Here is a 21,443-nt window from a genome sequence, read left to right as displayed (position 1 = left end):
ACCACAATCAAAAGAAAAAAAATGTGGCCTAAAGACAGGAATTTGGAAGACAGCTCTAGTTCCCTTGCACAGCTCACTGTCAAAGAGCAAATGAAGAGACAGAACTCTACAAACCTCCAGAGGCAGAGCTAGGGCGTGAAAGCAGGGAAAATCTTATCCAGGGTAAATTCGAATGCCCAAGCTGTGCCACAAAGGTTACAGCTAAGATTCAACTCAACCAGGAGGGACAAGATCCAGAACACGCTCCTGTTATCATGCCTATAGTATAAGCAACTCAGGTAAAGAAATGTCTAACAAGTGATATACCACTGGCACAAATTCTCTCTGTTAAATAGGGTTATGACTGTTGCAAAAAGTTGTTGTTACACAACCACATTCAGAAATGAAGAAAGGAAGCTGACAACCTGTCCTCACAATTAACATATAGGAGGACTACAGAAGGGAATCCAGGTTCTTTGTCACTCAATCTTTCAAACTCAAGAACTATTCTTTAAGTCTCATCTCTTAATACTAGCCTTAACAAACTGACAAACTTAAGCAACTTATGTGAATATAATGTGTTCTTAAAAACTAACTTTGGTGGATTAGAAAAAATGAGGTGAAATCTTTATTTCACTACCCCCCACCACCCTCTCTTGTCTTCTTTTTAAAAATGGAATAAGAGCACTTGAAAGGAAGGAGTACCCAAAAAACTAATCAATGCTTGAATGTAAATAAAATTTTACCTGACTGTTGGAATCTCCAAATAGGATACACAAATGTGGTACCAACTTGCTGAGGACTAGTGGCTGAGCCCCAAAACTAAATATAATTTGAAAAAAAAATAAAGAGAATTTGGTTTTAATCAAACAGTAAACAAAATATCCTTATACTTTCTTCTTGTCTGTATCAACAAGACAAATATGGTGGAAAGCATGGGCACACATCATTAGAACATGAAGGAAATGAGACAAGCAAGAACTAATTCTAAACAATGTGAAATATGCAAACTTGAATAATCATAACTGACAATGAAATTGTCAACACATGATCCAACAAAGCAAAATGTTCAACCAATGGCGCTCTTAACTTAGCAACCTTTCAATAACTCAAGAAAATTTAAGCTTTTGCTTCAAAATAGTGAATTTTTTAGACTCTGGGTCTCAAATAAATTTGCATTCCAATAAAATCTTTATTTATGCTTATTTTGATGAGGTCATGGGTTGAAAGCAAATGACAGGAGAGCCGAAAACCACGAAAGCTGTGCAGACTGAACGCACTTACAAGCTCTAGATGGCAGTAAGGACCATAGAGGAGTAAAAGAAAATAAATGAAGGTATAGTTAGAGAAAAAGAAGTAACACTATAGGAAAAGTTGAAAGCTACTACATATTACCTATCTTGTCACAAAGAATTTGAAAAAATAATCCAGAAAGAGAACAAAAGCCCCAGTTTACAATTTCTTCACACCAGAATTCTGAACTCTGTGGCATCTATGCTGTCAGAACTCTGCACACTGCTACCAGATTCACCATCTAGCTACCTGGGAGAGTCTTGTTCAGTCTACAATTTTGGTAACCAACCACACTGCTCTAGAAAGCCAAGGAGGGGGAAATGGCCACAACATCCGAAACACCACTTAATTAAAAACAATTCCAAACTGGGTCCAGAAGAGAAGTAGATCCTAAGTTATATCAGCATACTTATTATATGACTAGCTACTTTGGTTAGCAACTATTAACATACTAAGAAAAAGACTTATTATCTTTGACTAATAATTTCAAATTAACAATACAAAAGATAACATACACACAAAAAATTAACAGATAAAGGTATCAAATAAAATAAAAACTCCTGTACCAGAGAGCAATGAATAACTATTTAAAATTTGTTATTTCCATAGCTTCCCTTGAGTCTTGTGAAATGGATATTGTCTTTTTTATGGAAAAATGAAAATGGCTATTTTCAGTAATCATAAAACTTACATGTTTAAGGTTTCAATAAGACACAGACACACGCCTTCTCGAGATCGAAAATTCTTGTGTTTAAAACCAGAAGTCAACTGTTCCCAAATGTACTATTTAAAAGAAAAGTAAACATGTATAACAAAAAATTAAATACCTCATGTTATAATCTTTTATCTATTCCCAACCTTACCAGCAACCTTAGTGGTAAGAGAATTTTCCCACGAGACAATTTCTCTACAAGTTTTTCTAAGCCAAATTTGCACCAATGCTGCTCTTACCCATTTTTTAATATCTTAACACATTTTTAGTTCACTTTAGATTTCAATTATTCTCAGAAAAACTATGTCCCAAATCTAAAAACCTTAGAATTTCCAAGGACAGAGAATTTCTTCTAAGCTTTAGAAACCTTCAATAACAATGCTACCATTATAAGCCCAGTAGTCCAGTAAGCATTTAAAAGGTCCAATGTTGCCTAGCAACTACTGTGGACTGTCACACTGAACAGGCTTTTTCAACATTTTATAATTCAGGCTTTTCTCCTTTTATCACTGGATCCATACACAGAAACATATTTGGGCAAGTCATTTTACTGCTACCTCCTATAATTTTCTTTTGGGAAAAGCATACATAAACCTAAACAAATAAGCTAAAACAACTATACGGGTTTGATATAGGAAGGAATCCATCTTTATTTTCCCAAACATAACGCCAATTGTCCCAATCAATCCTTTTTCCATATTTACAAACATCACCCTTATCATTTACTAAATTCATGTACATGTACATACACGCACGCACGCATGCACGCACGCACGCACACACACACACACACACCCCTCTTCCTGGACTTTATTCTTTCTGGATTCTATATTCAGTTTTACTAATATATTTCTCTCTCTCTCTGCCAAACTTTCTGGAAGGTAACTTGGCAGTTTACAAAAAAAATCTTAAATGTGAATCACCTGACTCAGCAACACCATCTCTGAAACACTAGTCTATATAAACACTTATATTTACGTCCAAAGATACATGTACAAGGATGCCCCGTATAGTACTGTTTGTAATAACAGCATGTCAAAAACAAGTCAAAATTTGAACCCTTAAACAAGTGTTGAAGGATACCCACCAAACTATTAACAAGGACTTAGCTCTAAGGTACAAAATATCTGCAAAAACAGTTTACTTTTACAATTCAATACACTTTGATGTTTTATAAAATATATGTAATACTATAATGTTTAAATGGTATTTTAAATAACACATAATATCATTGTGTATACTGTAAATTCTGATTTTCCACTTAACATGAGCTATTCTTTAAATCCTTGTTTACATGTCAATTTATTTTTACTTTCAAAACATCTCCATAAGGGCAAATTTTTTCTACTGTATTCATAAAACATGGGTCACTGTCATAGAATATATGCCTTATATTATTAGTAACCACCTGTTAAAAAATTTGCTTCCTGTCTCTGTGACTTGCAGAAATTAATACATGTAGTAGTTCCCAAAATAAGCTTTCTCACTGAACACTATAATTTGCAGGTAAGGCAAACCAGAAAATCCTAAAGAATAATATAATCAGTATATTGTCAAATCTCTAAAATCTCTGAAGTAGCTTTTTAAAAAAACATTCAAGAGTAGAAAATACGAAAAGGAAAAGCAAAAAGCCAAAAAGTTAAATATTAACATTTTATCTTAAATTGCAGCTTCTCTAAAGCATTAGCAACAATTCATTGTTTAAAATTTCAGCCTTCACATCCCCTGGGGCTTCACTGACTTGCCGTGATTACCATCTATCTTTACCGATATTTCATCATTAATTAGCAAAATCCGAATTTTAAAATGTAGGCCTACCATAGGTGATGCTACTTGATCCATTAACTTCAATATCAGAGTCTGGGTTTCATCTCGAACCTTGTCTTTGGCATCTCCCATTCTGTCTATTAAAGCTACAATAACTAGAGAAAGACAGGGGGGAAAGAATAAATCTTTATAATTCATCTCCATTATAAGCTATAGTTTACAAAATTACAAACAGCAATTGTTTCCATAAATGAAAAGTTATCAGGTAAGCAAATTTTTTTAAGTTTTTTACTCTTGAGTCCAATCAAAAATAACTGAGAAGCAAGTTTCAAAAGAATAGATGCAGTATGACATTTACTTATAATAATAATGTTTAAAAACCAGGCAAGATGAAGTATTATTCTATTTAGAGATACATATAGATAGTTAAGCTCTACAAACCAGCAAGAGAATGATTATCCCAAAGGTCATGACAGTGGTTACCTCTAGCAGAGGGAGGAACATGTCATCAGGAAATGCAGAGAGGGAGTATCTAAGGAACTGGCAAAGTTCTGCTTTCTTGACCCAGGCACAGGCAGGTGTTGGTTTTATAATTATTCTTCAAATTGTATATGTTTGTTATGCATTGTTCCATATGTACGACATATCACTCAACTGAGAAAAACAAAAGCCTAGGCCCCTGAGATTGAGGTCTTTCTCTACTACGTCCAAGACTTTGGCATAATGCCCATAATAAGCATTCAGAAGTGTCAGCAGAAGTCTTCTTCAAAGATCTGTAAATAATATAATGACCAGTGAATTATCCTTCAACATGTTGAACATTCAAGAGATAATTATTGGGAATCCAAAATAGAGCTTTTCACCCTGTAGACTCTCAATAAGAACTTGTTAAACAAATGAATAAATCCATCACACTGGAATTTGGACAGTGAAACAAGGAAGAACTTTAAAGCATAGCTGTTAGCATATTTTATTCTCTGCATTGTACAAGACGCAAAACTGATGACCAGACATCCTGATTATTCTAGTACTCTTTCTACAATACCATTCTGGATTAAAACTATCTGTTTAAGATCTGTAAATTATGAGACCCTTTACTGAATTTAGTTATCATAAAACCAGGGTTGGTGATCAGTGTTAAATGTAAATTATATATTTTTTTTTTGGCAGAAAATTTTATCTTTTCACAGTACATGTGGTCACAAAAGAAAATTTAAATATTTTATATTAAAAAATTAATAGAGCCCATACTCTTTTTGGAACTTTGTCTGAAACTGAACATGAATCTCAATTTTCCTGAAACATCTCTTCACTTTTGTTTTTTTTTTAAAGATTGGCACCTGAGCTAACAACTGCTGCCAATCTTCCTTTTTTTCCCCCAGCTTTTTTTTTCCCCCTAAATCCCCCCAGTACATAGTTGTATATTTTAGTTGTGGGTCCTTCTAGTTGTGGCATGTGGGATGCCACCTCAACATGGCCTAACGAGCGATGCCATGTCTGTGCCCAGGATCCAAACCCTGGGCCGCCGAAGCAGAGCGCACGAACTTAACCACTCGGCCACGGAGCCAGCCCTATCATCTCTTCAGTTTTAACGTAAAAAGACAAAAAAATACCCATAAGGATAGTTAATAGTGCACCAAAAGAAAACAATGTCACTCACATCAAGTTACATATATCTAAGGTTACATTAAAAAAGAAAACCTTCAGCACACAATTTAATTCTATTCCTTCCTTTTACAGAAAGGCTCCTAAAGTGGTTTGGCTAAGGTCTAAGACAGGATAAAACAAGAAAGCTAATCCTGGAACTCTTAGTCTAGTACTGTAACACTGTAAGAGTACACAGATATAATGCTTATCTTGCAGAGCTATTGTACAAATGAGAAATAATGTGAGGATAATCTTTTGTGTACGTGAAGTAGATAAGCCCAGTAAATGAGTAAAAAGTAGGCAGTCAATAAATGGTAGCAAAGTTGTGATGAAATTTTCCCGTTATACCACACTGACTCTCAAGTAACAAGTTCAAGTTTCACTAAGGACAATGATGAGCACTTAGAGTTCAAAGTAAAAATGATATTGATTAACAGTAAATGCACAGGGATAATCAGAAAGAGTAGATCAAAAGATAAAAAACTATACATATAAGAATATGCAGATATGTAGGAAACACATATGAAAAACACTAACCAACAAAAGCAACTTAATGTAATTTATTAAGTATTTAAGGATATAAGAATCATGGAGTAGAGAAAAATTCAATGTAGGGTAAGGTTAACCTGAAAAGCTCCCAAATAATGAAACGTGAAGTGAAAAAGAACAAAAGACCACGGAGAAGAGGAGAAGATTTCAAAAAGAAAGAGCACAACAGAGGCATAAACAAGTTAAAACAGAATTAACAAGAGTGAGCAAGTTTCTGATCAGCTAGAGTGAGAGAGAGAAAGCACTTGCTGAAGATCATGAATAAATAAGGCTTCTGAGATAAAGAAGGGACATAGGCGCAGAGAACTGGAACACCAAGGACAACAAAACAGAAGTAAGTTCTGAAAGCAGGGCAGTCCCGGGAGAAACAAACTAGGATTCTAGTCCCAATACTACCACTGCCTCAATATGAGTGAGCAGTCAGTACATCAAACCCCATTTGGCCCTCCTTGTGTCTAAAAAATGAGTGAGAGACATAATACCTGGAATTACTCTCAAGTTTAAAATACTATCTTGTAACAACTAATAATAGAGAGTTACTACAAGGCAGGGGTTACAAACACAAACACCTATGGTCAGGGAGGTTCGGAAAATGTCAAAAATGAACCAGATCTAAGAAGTGCAGTATTCCAACCCTGCTGTGTTATAACCGATATTCTCAGCTATGAGGAGACAAGAGGAGATGGGACACAAAGAGATGACGCGAGTGATAATAAATTGGAAAGCTCATGACTCAGACAATAGGGAAGCTACAACCCAGCTTCAGCCAATAATTATATGTGAGAATGGAAGATCAGGGCTGCCAAACTGGCCAATTTTTCAAGACAAGCCAGAAATATGAATTTTTATGTAAAACTTCCTAATTTTAAACACTGATTCAAAACATCTTAAGAAAATACATAAGCAAGTAAAAAATGTTTGCAGAGCATGGTTTTTAACATCTATAGGATTTTATGGAGGACACTGACATAGCAAAAATCATCTTTTCAGAAGATATTCATACAAAGAATGAATTGGAACCAGGTATTGATTAAAAAGGGAATAATGAAGAGGAAAACTCATTAAGATGCTTCTGCTAAAAGCAGACAGTAAAAAGAAAAGAAAAAGTTGGCAGAATTTGGCAGCATACCAAACATAAAGAAAAAAGCTGACCAAAGATAACTAGAAAATAAGTGTGATGATGCATTAGGAGGCATTAACTTAATCCATAAAAGAAAATCAAGAACATGTGAGGCTACCCTTAAATGTTTCCATATAACGGGAACCAAATAAACTCACCAAAGCACTCCAAAAGGCATATGAAGGTCATTCAGGTTTGGAAAATAGGTCAGAGCCAACTTGTAATCCTAACTACTACACAAAGAAGAGCACTGTACTAGTATATTGTACTGTACTGCAAACACACCGTTAAGTAAGTGCTGCTCAAAATACGGGTGGCAGTGTAGGACCAGTGTACAAACTATTTATGGCAAAGAAATTGAGAGTGTTTATAAAACAAAATTTCTGAAACAGTCTGACCAAAGCAATTTTGTTTGTTGAATCTAATAATAAAGTGGGCCTTATATATTTTTTATTTCATTTTGCTGAAATTTATTTTTATTGTATTTTACAAAATATTGGTCTGCAACAGACCAGCAATGAAAGAACTGGTCCTTCACCACAGATAGTCTGAAAAGTGGTGCTATAAGTTATAATATAAATGTTTAATATGTTACAAAAAAAAGTAAAAGATATAGTAAAAAATTTGAAAATATGAAGTAAAAATCTATCAGCAGTATATTTAATGTTTTTTGCTTTTGTTTTTTTGTCTCAAAGAGAATACAATTATTTATTTAGATAGGCTTAAAATCTTTTGTCTGGGTAAACTAAAGCTAATTAGCAGATCTCTGGGTTGTACAAAATTACATTTGCGCTTTTACAGAGAATTTATTCTGTTAAACAAAAACTATGAGAAAAAGTATGTCAAAACCTACAATAATTTTTTAAATAAGTAAAGTTAACTTACCCATTGCTACATAGGACTTAAATCGTGTTGATAATCTGTCCACAAAGGCACTTAAAATTTCCAATCCCATTAATGAAACCTATAGAAAGAAATTTTAATAGATACAAATTACTGATGCACACTTTAAATATGAGTATTTAATTGTTGACATAAAAGATTTTCATATAATATATTACCAAGTTTTAAAAAAATAAGGAGATTGAAGTATTCAGGGGTGAACAGTTTGAGGTTAGAGCACCCTATTCTCAAATGGCTCAATAATAATAATAATAATAATAATAACAACAATAATGTGTAAATAGACAGGAAGATAGTAATGAAGCATATTTGCCGAAATGTTAATAACTGGTAAACTGAGTGAAGGGTACACAGGAGTTCACTGACTATACTCGCAACTTTCCTGTAATGTTGAAATGTTTCCTAAATGAAACAGTTAAAAATTAAAAGAGCACCTTTAATTACAGAGGAATTTCAGCTTCTGTCTAGGATGGAAAAACTGGAAAAAACATCACACCCATCGTAATAAAAAAATGTCAAATAATCTACAAAATCATAACTATTCTTAAATCCATCAGAAAGCTGAGGTTGTAGAATAATCAACTAGCCTGAAATCTAAGGAAAAACAGATGCCTCCAAGGCAAGATGGGATATAAACAGAAGGTCACACACGGCAGAGGACAGAAGAAAAGCAAAGCCATGACACAAGTGGGTAAGAATTCACCTATATTTAACTCATTGTTAACAGCTGAGTGTGGGCTAGTATGAAAATACAGAATCCCTAGTAGCTACAGACACAGGAGAGTTTATACCCACTTGTAAGCTCTTTCTCTACAAACCTCCACTAGTCTCTCATAATTAAGACCAAGGACAGGGCAGGAGACCCGAGGAAGTATCTCTCGGTGGTACAGGTCTCGAAGGAAGGGAGCCGCTGCTCCAAACCTTTCCTGTACACTTGTCCTATAAGAAACAAAAGTTTGAAACTACTGATGGAAAGACAAACACAATCGTCCCCAGGACAGAGGCAAAAATTCACTGTTACTGAGTACAGAGAAAAGAAAAAATGCTATCTCAGGGGGAGGAGCAGAAAACCATCCTGGGCTCAGATGAGTAAAAGTGTCCAAGTGAAGAGAGGCAGGATCTGATAAAGCCTCACCCTCAAGATGCAAAGACAAAAGGCTCCTAAGACCGAAGCTGGACCAGAAAAATAGAGAATGCTACCCACTCTCCACAACCAGGCTAGCAAGAACAGAATAAGAAGCAACTCCAGTTTATCACCAGGGAAGGAGAGAACATAGAGAAAAATCTTCTATGAAGAGAAGGCCTAAAGTGTGCAGTGGAGCAGAAACATTGAGGACCCAACAATTCCACTCCTAACCATATATACCCAAAGGAACTAAAGAAGGACACAAATAGATACTTGTATGACAACGTTCATTACAGCATTAGTCACAAGGGCCAAAGAGTGGAAAGCCCACATGTCCATCAACTGACGAATGAATTAAAAAAATGTGGTATATGCATTCAATTGAAGATTATTTGGCCATAAAGAGGAATGACTGATACATGTTACAACATGGATGGACCTTCCAAAACATTATGATAGGAGGAAAAAAACCAGTCACAAATGGCCATATGTTGTATGATTCAATTTATAAGAAATATCTAGGACAGGTAAATCTATAAAGATAGAAAGTAGATTAGTGGTTGCTTAGGACTAGAAGATCTGAGGGGACAGAGAGGTAACAGCTAAAAGGTACAGACATCTTTTTGAGGTGATAAAAATGTTCTAAAACTGACTGTGCTGATGGTTGTGTGTATCTGTAAATACACTAAAAATCAATGAATTGTGTACTTCAAATGAATGAACTGTATGGTATGTGAATTGTATCAATAAAACTCTTACAAAAATCATTGGAAATCCACGAATAAACTCACACATAAAATTTAACAGATGATAAAAGCAGTATCTCAAATCAGCAGGAAAAACATGCACACTTAGTAAGATCTCACTTGGGAATCTATCCCTAAAATATACTGGCAAAAAAGAAACTTCAGCGTCTTTCAAAATCTTGTTGTTGATCAAAGGAGCTATAGATAAAAGACAGAAGTAGTAAAAAGTGCAGTACTCAATCTGAATTAGAATATCAGTATAAACTCATGATGTATTTTTCTTTGAAATTAAAATAAAACCTAACCCTATCCATTGAAAAAAATCTAGAAACAATGATCAAACGAGTAACAATGAGTTCCACCAGCACCCACACTGTATTTTCCATATACCATTTCCTACTAAAAGGAACCAGAGCTTCTTGGAGAAGTGGCTGAGTCCAGGGCAAGAGCAGGAAATACGACATCCTGTAATACCAAATAGCAAAGACGCTACCAAAGATTACTAGGGTCATGTCGAGACAGGACAGTTTGAATAGCAATAAGGATAATAACTGCATTGCTCTGAAACTCATTAGATATGTTTAAATAGAAGAGTTCATAACAAGAACAAAAACTACTTGGCCAACACTGGAGGCTGCTAGAAGACCACCTCATTATTTTGACAATTAGTAAATAAAAGGAAAGAATTATATGAACTGTATCTGCCTTTCTATGTAAACTATATCACTGGGTAACCAAATAGTAGTAAACGGGAGAAGTTTCTCTTCATGATAAAACTGAGGCTGTCCTACTCTGGCACATCATGAGAAGGCAGGATTCTTTGGAAAAGATAATGCTGGGAAAAGTAAAAAGCATCAGGAAAAGAGGAAGACCAAATATGAAGTGGATTGACTCCATAAATGAGGCTGTGGGCACGAGTCTACAGAAGCTATGTTAGGGTTGTTGAGGATAGGACATTGTGGACATCGCTCACTCATAGGGTCACCAGGAGTCTGAGGCTGATGGCAAGATAACAAGTTAAGAGATCTAAACACTGAACGTTAATGATGGCTGCTAACATCACAACAAGAGACTATCAGACCTTAAGAGGCTTCCTGATGTTATGTGCCTCCTGATGGAAGAAGAACACTATTTATAAAGTAGTCTTCCCACAAAAAAGAAAACCAGACTGAATCTGATCAAACTTTAGATCCAACTACTAACTTACAGGAAATACAGAAGGAACAAACAACATCACAGGAATGAAATCAGCAAAACCCAGACTGTAGGAAACTCTACCACAAATAAAATCCAAGATTTTTGAAAAGAGAGACCAAGGGAGAAAGAGATTTAAAAAGACTCAACAAACATGTTAACTGAGGTAGGCAGAATAATAGCCTCCCAAAGGTGTTTACATCTTAACCACCAAGACCTGTGAATATGTTACCTTACAAGGCAAAAAGAACTTTAAAGATGTAGTTAAGGATGTTAAAATGGGGGAATTACCCTGGATTACCCAGGCCCAATGCATCACAAGAGCCCTTATAAGAGGGAGGATGGAGAGCCAAACTCAGAGGAGATGTGATGATGGAAGCAGTGGTCAGAGAGAAAGATTTGAAGACGCTATATTGCTGGCTTTGAAGATGGAAAAAGAGGCCATGAGCCAAGAAATGCAGGCAGTTTGTAAAAGCTGGAAAATTCTCTCCTACAGTCTCCAGAAGGAATACAATCCTGCTGAAACCTTGATTTTATCCCAATGAAACCCATTTTGGACTTCTGACCTGCAGAACTGTAAGAATATAAATGTTGTTTTAAGCTAGTAAGTGCATGGGAATTGGATAAAGCAGCAACAGGAAACCAATATATTAACAAATCACAATGTGTGAACTTTATTTGTATCTTGATTTTTCCTAAAACAACTAATTTAAAAATTTGCACATTTTAAAAAAATTGGAAATTTGAACCCTGGATATTTGATATCAAGGAATTTTTTTTTTTACATATGATAATGGTACTGAGGTTATGTTAATTATTTTTTTTTTAAAGATTGGCACCTGAGCTAACATCTATTGCCAATCTTCTTTTTTTTTCCTTCTTCAACATTTCTCCCCAAAGTGCCCCCCAGTACATAGCTGTATATTCTAGTTGTAGGTCTTTCTAGTCGTGGCATGTGGGAAGCCGTCTCAGCACAGCTTGATGAGCAATGCCATGTCCACACCCAGGATCCGAACCAGTGAAACCCTGGGCCACCAACGTGGAGCACGTGAACTTAACCACTTAGCCATGGGTGGGCCCCCAAAATTTTTTTTAAAGAGCACTTATCTTTGAGAGACTAACCAGAAAGACTAATGAATGAAACAATGTATCCGTGATTTGTGACAAAGTGATGGGGCAGGATTAGCCATAGACCGATGTGTGTTATGGGTGTGTTATTTTATTGTCTACCTTTACACATGTTCAAAATTTTCCATACTAAAAATTTTTTCTAAAAAATTATAGTAAGCATGATTCCTAACGGTGAAATACTAGAACATACCCTTGAAACCCAGGAACAATTCAAGTACGCCCACACTCTTTTATTCAACCCCACCCTAAGGGTCCTGGCCAATGCACCAAAACCAAGCAAAACGAAAGGACTGGAGAGAAGAAGCAAAACTTTCATTAGTGTCTGATATTATTATATGTACAGAAAACTTAAAAGAACTCACAAATTGAATTTAAAAAGTTTTTAATTGTATAATAAGTAGGCTGGTCATAAAAACCAATATACAAAATGCCATTTCACTTCCATAGGCCAGAAAACAATTTTTAAAAAGACAAATAGCATTTATAATACTCAAACACTGTAAATTACCTAGAGTAAATCTAATAAAATGTGCAAAAGACCTATTTGGAGTAAATACTGAAACATTAATGAAAGACATTAAAGAAGACCTAAACAATTTTCATGGATAAAAAGAGGTCAATATTATAAAGATATCAAGTCTTCCCCAAAAAACATGATATTCAATGTAACTCCAATAAGAAGCCCCAATTTTTTGGTGCAACTTAACCAGCTGATTCTAACATTCACATGCGTTAGTAAATAAAGACCCAACGATAGTCAACTCATTCCTAAAGAATATGGTGGATGAATTTAACACAGCAAATATCAAGATTTACCACAGAGCTACAAATAATTTTCCTGAATTTCCACTTGCACATCTTTCAACTTAGCCTGCATCTTGGTTAAGGGTCCTTTCAGCAGAATATTAAAAAACCCCAAAAAAGAAGGAAATAAAACAACTAGAGTAATATTCCAGTTTGCTCCTCACCACTTCCTTAGGAACTCAAATGCCTCCATTCCAACCCTTTAAAATATAAAAGCAAAAAAAATGTACTTTCTAACAGGTATATACAAAATATAAAAGTAGGGGGTGGCCCCACGGCAAGGGGTTAAGTTCAGTGCGCTCTACTTTGGTGGCCTGGGTTCGGGGGTTTGGATACTGGACACAGACCTACAGCATTCATCAGCCATGCTGTGGCAGCAACCCACATATAAAGTGGAGGAAGACTGGCACAGACGTTAGCTCAGGGATAATATTCCTTAGCAAAAATAAATAAATAAAAGCAAACATATAAATACATAAAAAATGCTAAAAATATAAAAGCAAAAATAACATACTTTTTAACAGGTAGAAAAATGGAAACTCTAAAAAACAAACTTTGTGCTAAGACCAAGCTTAAATTTTAGGGTGTTTTCAAGTCATAAAACTGAAATTTTAAAAAATTTATGAAATGTTATCCTTAAGAAGTCCCAGAACCTTTAGGGTCATTTTCGCATTCTCTCTCTCTCTCCCTTTTCACCTCTGAATCACAAATGGTTGAAGGTGTTTGAGTAATCTGACGTCAATAAACTCACAAGCAAGTGTCACCTTGGCTATAGAGTTTCAATTCAATATAATGTTTAATCTTCCAAATAGTTTAAATCAGAAATGTTGTCAACCAACAGCACAGCTAAGTAATTGCATGAGAATCGCCACCAAGAACTTTCCATGTAAAAGTCAGAAAGCCTGACAACAAGAGTTCTTGAAATCTAGGAGGGACACAAGCTTAATTCATAATCACAGTTGTTTTACCACCATAGGTGGAACAGAAAAAAGGCCTGTATTGTTCATAACAAGCATATTCCTGTAATGCTCCTTCTCTCATTAGGAAATACTGTAGTTTTAAGGGGTATTCTTTTTCACAAACTAACTCAGTATCTAAGAAAATGAGTAAAAGAATGGATGGACTAATTGGCAAATGGACATGTATGCACAAATCAAATGAGTAAAACCAGATGGCTTACAAAATTTGAAAACCTGAAGAGAAATATCAGGTTATTTTCATATAAATATATAAGTAATAAAACTATTTCCCTCCAAAAGAGGGGAAACAAATGACTTAAAATTAAAGATACTGGTTAATTCTATGTAGAGTGAGGCGAGAGAAGTACAACCCAATATTTACACTTCTAGACATACACCCAAGAACAACTGTTCTCAATGGGGGGTGGTGTATGACACACAAGATTACTCCCCAGAGCTGTGCAGCCCAAAGGTACACGGTCATACTCGGCAGCCCGGCTGCCAGCCACTTAAGCAAATGAAAATCCTGTTTGAAGTTATCAGAGCCTAGAATTCTTTTTTTTGCATGGTTTTAGTATAAGAGTTTTCCAGGAATGCAGCCAGCAAATAAATCAATGGACAAGTGTGCTTTCATTTACTGATTCAACAAATATTGAAAGCCTGCTATGACTATAAATGCTGGAAGGTAGGTACAGTACTGGGAGTCTTAAGAAATCCCAATTCCGGGGCCGGCCCCATGGCTGAGTGGTTAAGTTCGCGTGCTCCACTTTGGCGGCCCAGGGTTTTGCCGGTTCGGATCCTGGGCACGGACATGGCACCGCTCATCAAGCCATGCTGAGGCAGCATCCCACATGTCACGGCTAGAAGGACCCACAGCTAAAAATATACAACTATGTACCGGGAGGCTTCAGGGAGAAAAAGGAAAAATAAAATCTTAAAAAAAAAAAAGAAATCCCAATTCCATTTTCTCAGTGAAGTGGGAAGCAAGACCATCAGCTGACACTGACGATGGAAGAAGAGATATTGTTAGGTCTGAGGAAGAGGAACAGATGTAAAATAGTTGTCTAAGCAAAAGAATAAATGAACTAAGAAAATATAGTATGATTGCCAGGCACCATGAAGGGCCCACTTGAAGGTCAGGAACTTGAAATCAAACCAGTTAAAGATTTTGTGTTGTTCTCCAACCACCTTCAGTTGCATTGGTGTAGTCTTGGGCAGGCAGTGTTGGATTAATCAGGATTGCATTTTATCAAATGAGGGACATAGAGTGGGAGTGAGGAGGGAAAGAATTAAGAATGGATGTAAGAGTGTGACTGACTGACCATGATATTTAAGCTCAGACAAGAGGGAGTGTGGGACAGTTAAAAAGCTAAATGAGGGAGCTGGCCCCGTGGCCTAGTGGTTAAAGTTCTGCATGGTCCACTTTGGTGGCCCCAGACCTACTCCACTCACCAGCCATGCTGTGGAGGCACCCCACATACAGAGTAGCGGAAGAGTGACACAGATGTTAGCTCAGGGCTAATCTTCCTCAAAGCAAAAAAAAGTAAAATGAGGAAGACTGGCAACGGCTATTAGCTCAGGGTGAATCTTCCTCACCCAAAAAAAAAAGAAAGCAGCATCAGCAGCTAAATGGATAGGGTGTCACAAGGAGTGGTCCAACTCTTTAAGTTGGTGCACTCAAATAAATTTCAGAATTTAGAGTTCTAGGATATCACAGTCATCAACAGTAATGCCACTTGTGAAGTCTGAATCACCAGCAACCACACACTTGCAGTGGTCTGAATTGGCAGTGATAGTAGCATTTACACCAATAATATGTACTGGTGCACCCATCTGATTATCATCACGTCTTCATGGATAGTCAGAGTGGCACATTTACATATTGAAATATATTTTATCTCATTATAAATTATGTGTAATTTTCTTTTATAGCATAGTGAGGACATTATTGGGATTTTTAAAAATTATGTGTATTGGGTATTATCTATAAACTTTATTTCAGGATTGTATAGAGGGCATTAAAAGAGGGTACTGCATCTGACAGGGTTCAGAATCACTGCCATAGACAAACTCTCATGCACATATACAAGGTGACAACAAAAAAGACAATGTTAATAGTAAAAAGTTAAAAATAACCTGGACATTCTTCCTATATGGCAAGTAAAAGGAGGAGGCAAGATCCATATACACAAATACAGATCTCAAAACATTTTTTTAGCAAACTAAAACATGGTGTTTTTTAAGAAAATGATGATTTTAAGAAATACAAGCAAAGTGACACTGACATTGGAAAGTATCATCCTTCAAATGGCAAAGGAGCTATGATTTTGGATTCCAAGAAAAGACTTGAAATCCTAGCACATTACTTAGCCCAGCACTACATAGTTACAACATGAATGCTGTTTACCGTTTTCTCCAGTTTTAGAGTCAACTTACTATTATAGTTGCAGATAGGTATTACAAAAAGTGAACGTACTGCTGACAAATATTGCATACTGAAGAGGTTTACAAAAGTCCAGAAAAGGAAAATCCTAATCTCCCTAGGTTTAAGTACTCCTCCACCAATTCACCAGTTCTATGACCTAAGGCAAGATGCTACAAAATGAGGAAAACAGTAAGACTGACTTTCTAAGGCCATCTTAAAGATTAAAATGAGATTAATGCAAATAACATACTGGAGACAGTGCCTGATACTAAGCTCTCTTCAAACGGTGACCATATTTAACTGCATTTTAGCAGGGAAACTTTACTGCCATAATACCACTTTAAAATTTGGGGACTCCTGAAATTACAGGACTATCCTTAGCAAAAGTCAAATGCCAGAGCATATACATTACATACATACCTATTTCCCTATTTTTAATCTCCAATTATGACTTCTCCACTGAGCTCAAGACTCCAACCGTCTATTTAACATCTCAACTTGGGTTTTAAACAACCTTCTCAAACCAAACTTTTTACTTCCTTCACCCAGCTTGTTCTCTCTGTCTTCCCCATTTCAGTCTTTCACTCTATTGGTGCTTAAGCAAGGCAGTTATCCCTAATTCCTCTCTCGACCCTCACACTCAATCCAACTGGAGGTCCTGCTGGCTCTACCACCAAATCATCCCCCAAATCTTCCACTTCTCAGCACTGCCATTGCTACCAAAACAGCCTTAGCCACCCCGCTTCTGCTGCTGCTCCTTCACAGTCTACTCTGTGAAGTAGACAGAGTAGCCACCAGTCTACATAAAACCCTCCAATGATTCAGAATAAAATCCTATAAGGCTCTTTCCACCTGCCTCCCCAAAGTCATCTTTCTTAACACCTCACTCACTTGTGAGCTCTAGCCATACTGGCCTTTCTCATGTTCCTTAACAGAACCAGGGCCTCTGCATTTGCAGCTTCCTCTGCCTAAACCATTCTTCACTCCTACATTTCTTTCATGCCTATACCCAAATTTCACCTCACTTCCTTGATTACCCCAAATAGTCTAACCTTATCCTCATTCTTTGACATCAGCTGACTTATAAGTACTTGTTACCTGAAATTATCTGATTTGTACACCCATCTGCCTTCCTCTAATAGGATCTCCATGACAGCAGGGATCTCACTCTCCATCTCCTTTCAGTCACCCTCTCAGCGAGGTCTGCAATGACAACTATTTAAAATTCCAACATTTGCATCCTGCCCAACATTCCCTATTCCTTTCACTGCTTTTCTCCAAAGCATTTATCACCATCTAACATACTGTAGATTTTAGTCATTTATCTTGTTGATCGCTCTCCCTCCACTAGAATCCAAGCCCACAAAGGCAAGGATTTCTCTCTTCTTTTTCACTATTGTGTCCAAAACGCCTAGAAAAGTGCATGCCTGCACATGGTAGGTCCTCAATAAATATCCAAATGAGGCTGAATGAATGCGCTTTACTAGTCTTGTTCACAGCTAAATCTTTAGTATCTAGAACAACATCCAGCATATAGTATAGCCATTCAAATTCAGTGAAGCAAGACAATCATTAAGACACTCAAAACCTGAAGTACTATCAAATCCAAAGAAACATGCTATTTTATTCAGCACAATTTGAAATTTGAGTACAATTCTCTATTTGTGTGTACGTTCAAAAAATTCTATGATAAACTTTTCCAAAAGAGTTAAATATGTTCACTCTATCTTGAGAAAAAAATGATGACCTAGTTTGGTAATTTAAGCTTATAAAACCCAAATAAGAAAGTAATTAGAATCCCCTCTCTCTGACAATGTCATAAAAGCTTTTATACACTATTTGGTAGAAAGGAGAGAACTAATGATTCAGGAAGGAGAGAGCAGAATTGATGAATTAATGTCCTTGAGTAGGCAAGAGGGCATGGGGTCTAATACGCATGTGAAGGGACTGGTATAAGTGAGATAGATAGACAATTCATTCATCGTAACAGAGAAGAAGGTAGAATATACGAGCACAGCTACAAACAAGTATGTAGATAAGGCTGTGGGAGCCTATAGCAGTTCTCTTCTGATTGCTGAAATTATCTCTGGCTGCAGTATCTAGTGAGGAGCATGGAGAGAACGTGTAGTAAAGAGATGAGAACTTGGGTCAGATCCCTGATGGATCAGAACTCTCAAGGACTAGTTAAAGGAAAAACATAGCACTGAGTGGAAGCAGTGCTTAGAGATACAAAAGAAAAATTGGAATACTGTGGTATCATAGAAGCCAAGAGGGGCCAGCCCTGTGGCCAAGTGGTTAAGTTCACACGCTTCCCTTTGGCGGCCCAGGGTTTCACTGGTTTGGATCCTGGGCGCAGACCTAGCACCACTCATCAAGCCATGCTGAGGCGGTGTCCCACATGCCCAACTAGAAGGACCTATAACTAGTAAATACAACTACCTACTGGGGGGCTTTGGGAAGAAGAAGAAAAAAAAGAAGCCAAGAGTGTTTCAAGTGCTGGGACTGCTCAACTGCATTCACTGACGGTACTTATGAAGAATGAGATGGCCCACAACAGTCACCACAGCCAGTGGAGAAGGTGACAGAACAACCTTCACTTGGGAAGGGGAACAAGCATTACCAAGGAGCTGACTTTCTACAACAGCCTATGCTGCAACATAAAATCAACTATCTTGAGTGTACACATGCTCTTCTTACACTGTAAGTAAATTTAGCTTGTTTCTTCCAAAGAAAAAAGACTAAACCCCCAACCAGTAATGATATATTATTAAACACTAACTTTTCCCAAAGTTTTAAAAAATGATAATAAAGAGATAGTATGTAATGGAGCATCAAGGTGGTTAATTCTCAAACTGTTAATTATCCTCACAAAAGTCAAAACCTTCAAAATCTCATATAAGTTTCACTATTAAATCTGCATAATTCTAGAGTTTGCTTTTCTTCTCTATAATGATAAAGCTTTCAAAGTACAGCCTACTTATTCGCTGGGTTGTAAGTATATATTACTAAAAAGAATCACTTCATCCACAGGAGGTTGGGGCCAGCATTTTAAAGCAACACTGCCACCAGAAGACTAGAAAGAAAACTAACTGCTAAAAACTACAGCACTAGGCTAATCACAGAATATTAACCTGGTCTCCCAACGAGGCTGCATTACAACCTGCCTACTATCGGCCCTTCGGAAACACTCATTCCTTCTTGTACCCCATCCTTCTATTTTTTGTCTTCAGCATTAGCTAACCTGCTAGGACACGGTTTCAAATCCCAGCCAGTCCTCAACTGCGGCAAAATAAAATGACAGAGAGCGTTCAATTGCTTTCTGCCGACAATAAACTAAAAACGAAAGAATAATGGCCTGGGGTCAGTATCTTTTCGTTAAAGATAAACTTAATCGGGAGCCTGATTCAGCTCTAAAGATGCCTTAGAGAGGAAGAGCATAACCTTCGAGACACAAAAGTTATCAAAAAGAAAGAAAGAAGGAAACAGGAGAGTAAGTAGGATAAAAATCACTAAGAAGAAGAATTAACTTGACACCGCTTTTCAACTGAAAAATTGTATCCTAACGTCCTATGACTTGGTCTAGGTAATGTTTACATTGGTACAACCAAATGTAAAAAGTCTTCGAGCCCTTTGTGTGTGTAAATTATTAGCGATTTTTTGAAAAGATGATTAAACACTGGGCCTTAATGTCAAGTAACTCCGCACCGTGTCACGGAATCGCTGAATTTGTCACTGTTCACAAGTGGGGGAAAACTTGGTCGTGGTGGGAAGTCAGTCCCCTGCTCGCGTTCGGAGAGGGAGGCTAGCCAGTGCGGGCGCGGCAGAGGCCCCCCCAGTCCATGGGTTTCCCCTTTACCGGGTGGTTCCGAGGCGCCAGGCGCGCCCCGGGGCTCGCCCGGCCGGACGCGCACGTCCGGAATTAAAGGGCTGGCTGCGGAGGAGGCGCCTGGCCCGGCCGCGCCGCCGCCGCTTACCCGGTAGTTGCTCGAGCCCACCCAGCCAGTGAGCGCGTCGACCGTCTTGCCCAGGCGGCCCAGGTCCTCCTCCAGGTCCGGGATGGCGCCGGGGGCGCCGAGGTAGAGCAGCAGCTCCTGGCCGACCTGCAGGCGCCCGCCGACGTCCTTCTGCTGCACCTGGGCGCCAAAGTACTCCATGCTGCGGGGCTCCATGGCCGCGCCCGCCCGCCCGCCCGCCAGCCCGTGAGGGGCCAACTTTCGCCGAGCGCCGCCCAGCCGCCAGTGCGGGGCCCCGCGGGAACGGGCGGGAAGCGCTCGGTCCGGCCGACGCGCGGCTCGCGGGGCGCGGCGGGCGGCGGGAGCAGCGCCAGGCGCCGAGCGGCCCCCAAACTACTCAAACTCGGCGCCCCCCGAGCCCCAGCCCGCTTCAGAGGCCGCTGCCGCCGGTGACGTCAGCACGCGCGTGACGTCAGCGCGACGCCGGCGAGCGCCCGCCCGTCTGGGCTCCAGCTTCGCGGCGGCAGCGGCCGCGGCGGAAACCGCTGGGGCCAGTGGGACCCCGGTGGGGGGAATTGGGGTCGAAGTGGGTCGGCGTCCTCTGCAGGTCGGTCGTTCTCCGCCACCCGCTGTCGCTGCGCCCTGCCCCTGCCCTGTAAAATATAGAAAGCTTCCAAATTTTCCCCTACTTGAAATCAACACTTGGGGAAGTTTCTGGTACTTGGAATCCCCCTTCCCCATTCCCACTCCTGTTTTTTTTAACCTTGTAGAATACACTTCCTCATTTTAAAAAATTATGATCTCTGCTTCCTGACCCCATTGGTTAGGTCACCATGTAATGCTTTTTTTTAAAAACAGGTTTAATTTACATTAGGTAAAATGCACAGATTTTAAACGTACGGTCCGTGAGTTTTGGCAAATATATTCACCAGGGTAACCACTACCCAATGAAGACAGATCACATTTCCAGCACTCCAGGAACTTCCGGGAACTTCCCAGTCAATAACTACTGCCCCCTCCCCCACGCAATTCTAATCTGATTTCTATCACTTTAGCATAGTTTTCCCTGTTCTTTAACTTCACATAACTTCATACACGGTACTCATTTTGAGTCAGGTTTCTCTCTGTCTCTTTA

At 38.2% G+C, this 21,443-nt stretch overlaps 1 protein-coding gene across 13 annotated transcripts in view; it reads right to left on the bottom strand.

Annotated features, from left to right (window-relative positions):
• The window catches only part of CLASP2 (cytoplasmic linker associated protein 2), a 163,608-nt gene extending 142,826 nt beyond the window's left edge, over positions 1–20,782 (bottom strand). For all 13 annotated transcript variants that reach the window (XM_070237999.1, XM_070238003.1, XM_070238008.1 and 10 more), the window contains exons 1-5: positions 20,330–20,782; positions 7,953–8,031; positions 3,803–3,906; positions 1,964–2,055; positions 726–801 (exon numbers count right to left, since the gene is read on the bottom strand). In XM_070237999.1, the coding sequence (XP_070094100.1) occupies positions 726–801; positions 1,964–2,055; positions 3,803–3,906; positions 7,953–8,031; positions 20,330–20,524 (546 nt within the window). In that variant the 5' untranslated portion in view covers positions 20,525–20,782. The remainder of the gene's footprint in view (positions 1–725; positions 802–1,963; positions 2,056–3,802; positions 3,907–7,952; positions 8,032–20,329) is intronic.
• Positions 20,783–21,443: the final 661 nt, after the last annotated feature.

This window comes from Equus caballus, chromosome 16 (genome assembly GCF_041296265.1).
Source record: "Equus caballus isolate H_3958 breed thoroughbred chromosome 16, TB-T2T, whole genome shotgun sequence".
Classification (NCBI taxonomy): Eukaryota; Metazoa; Chordata; class Mammalia; order Perissodactyla; family Equidae; genus Equus; species Equus caballus.
The sequence above is the reverse complement of the archived record's forward strand: the minus strand, read 5'-3'. Positions and strand labels throughout refer to the sequence as shown.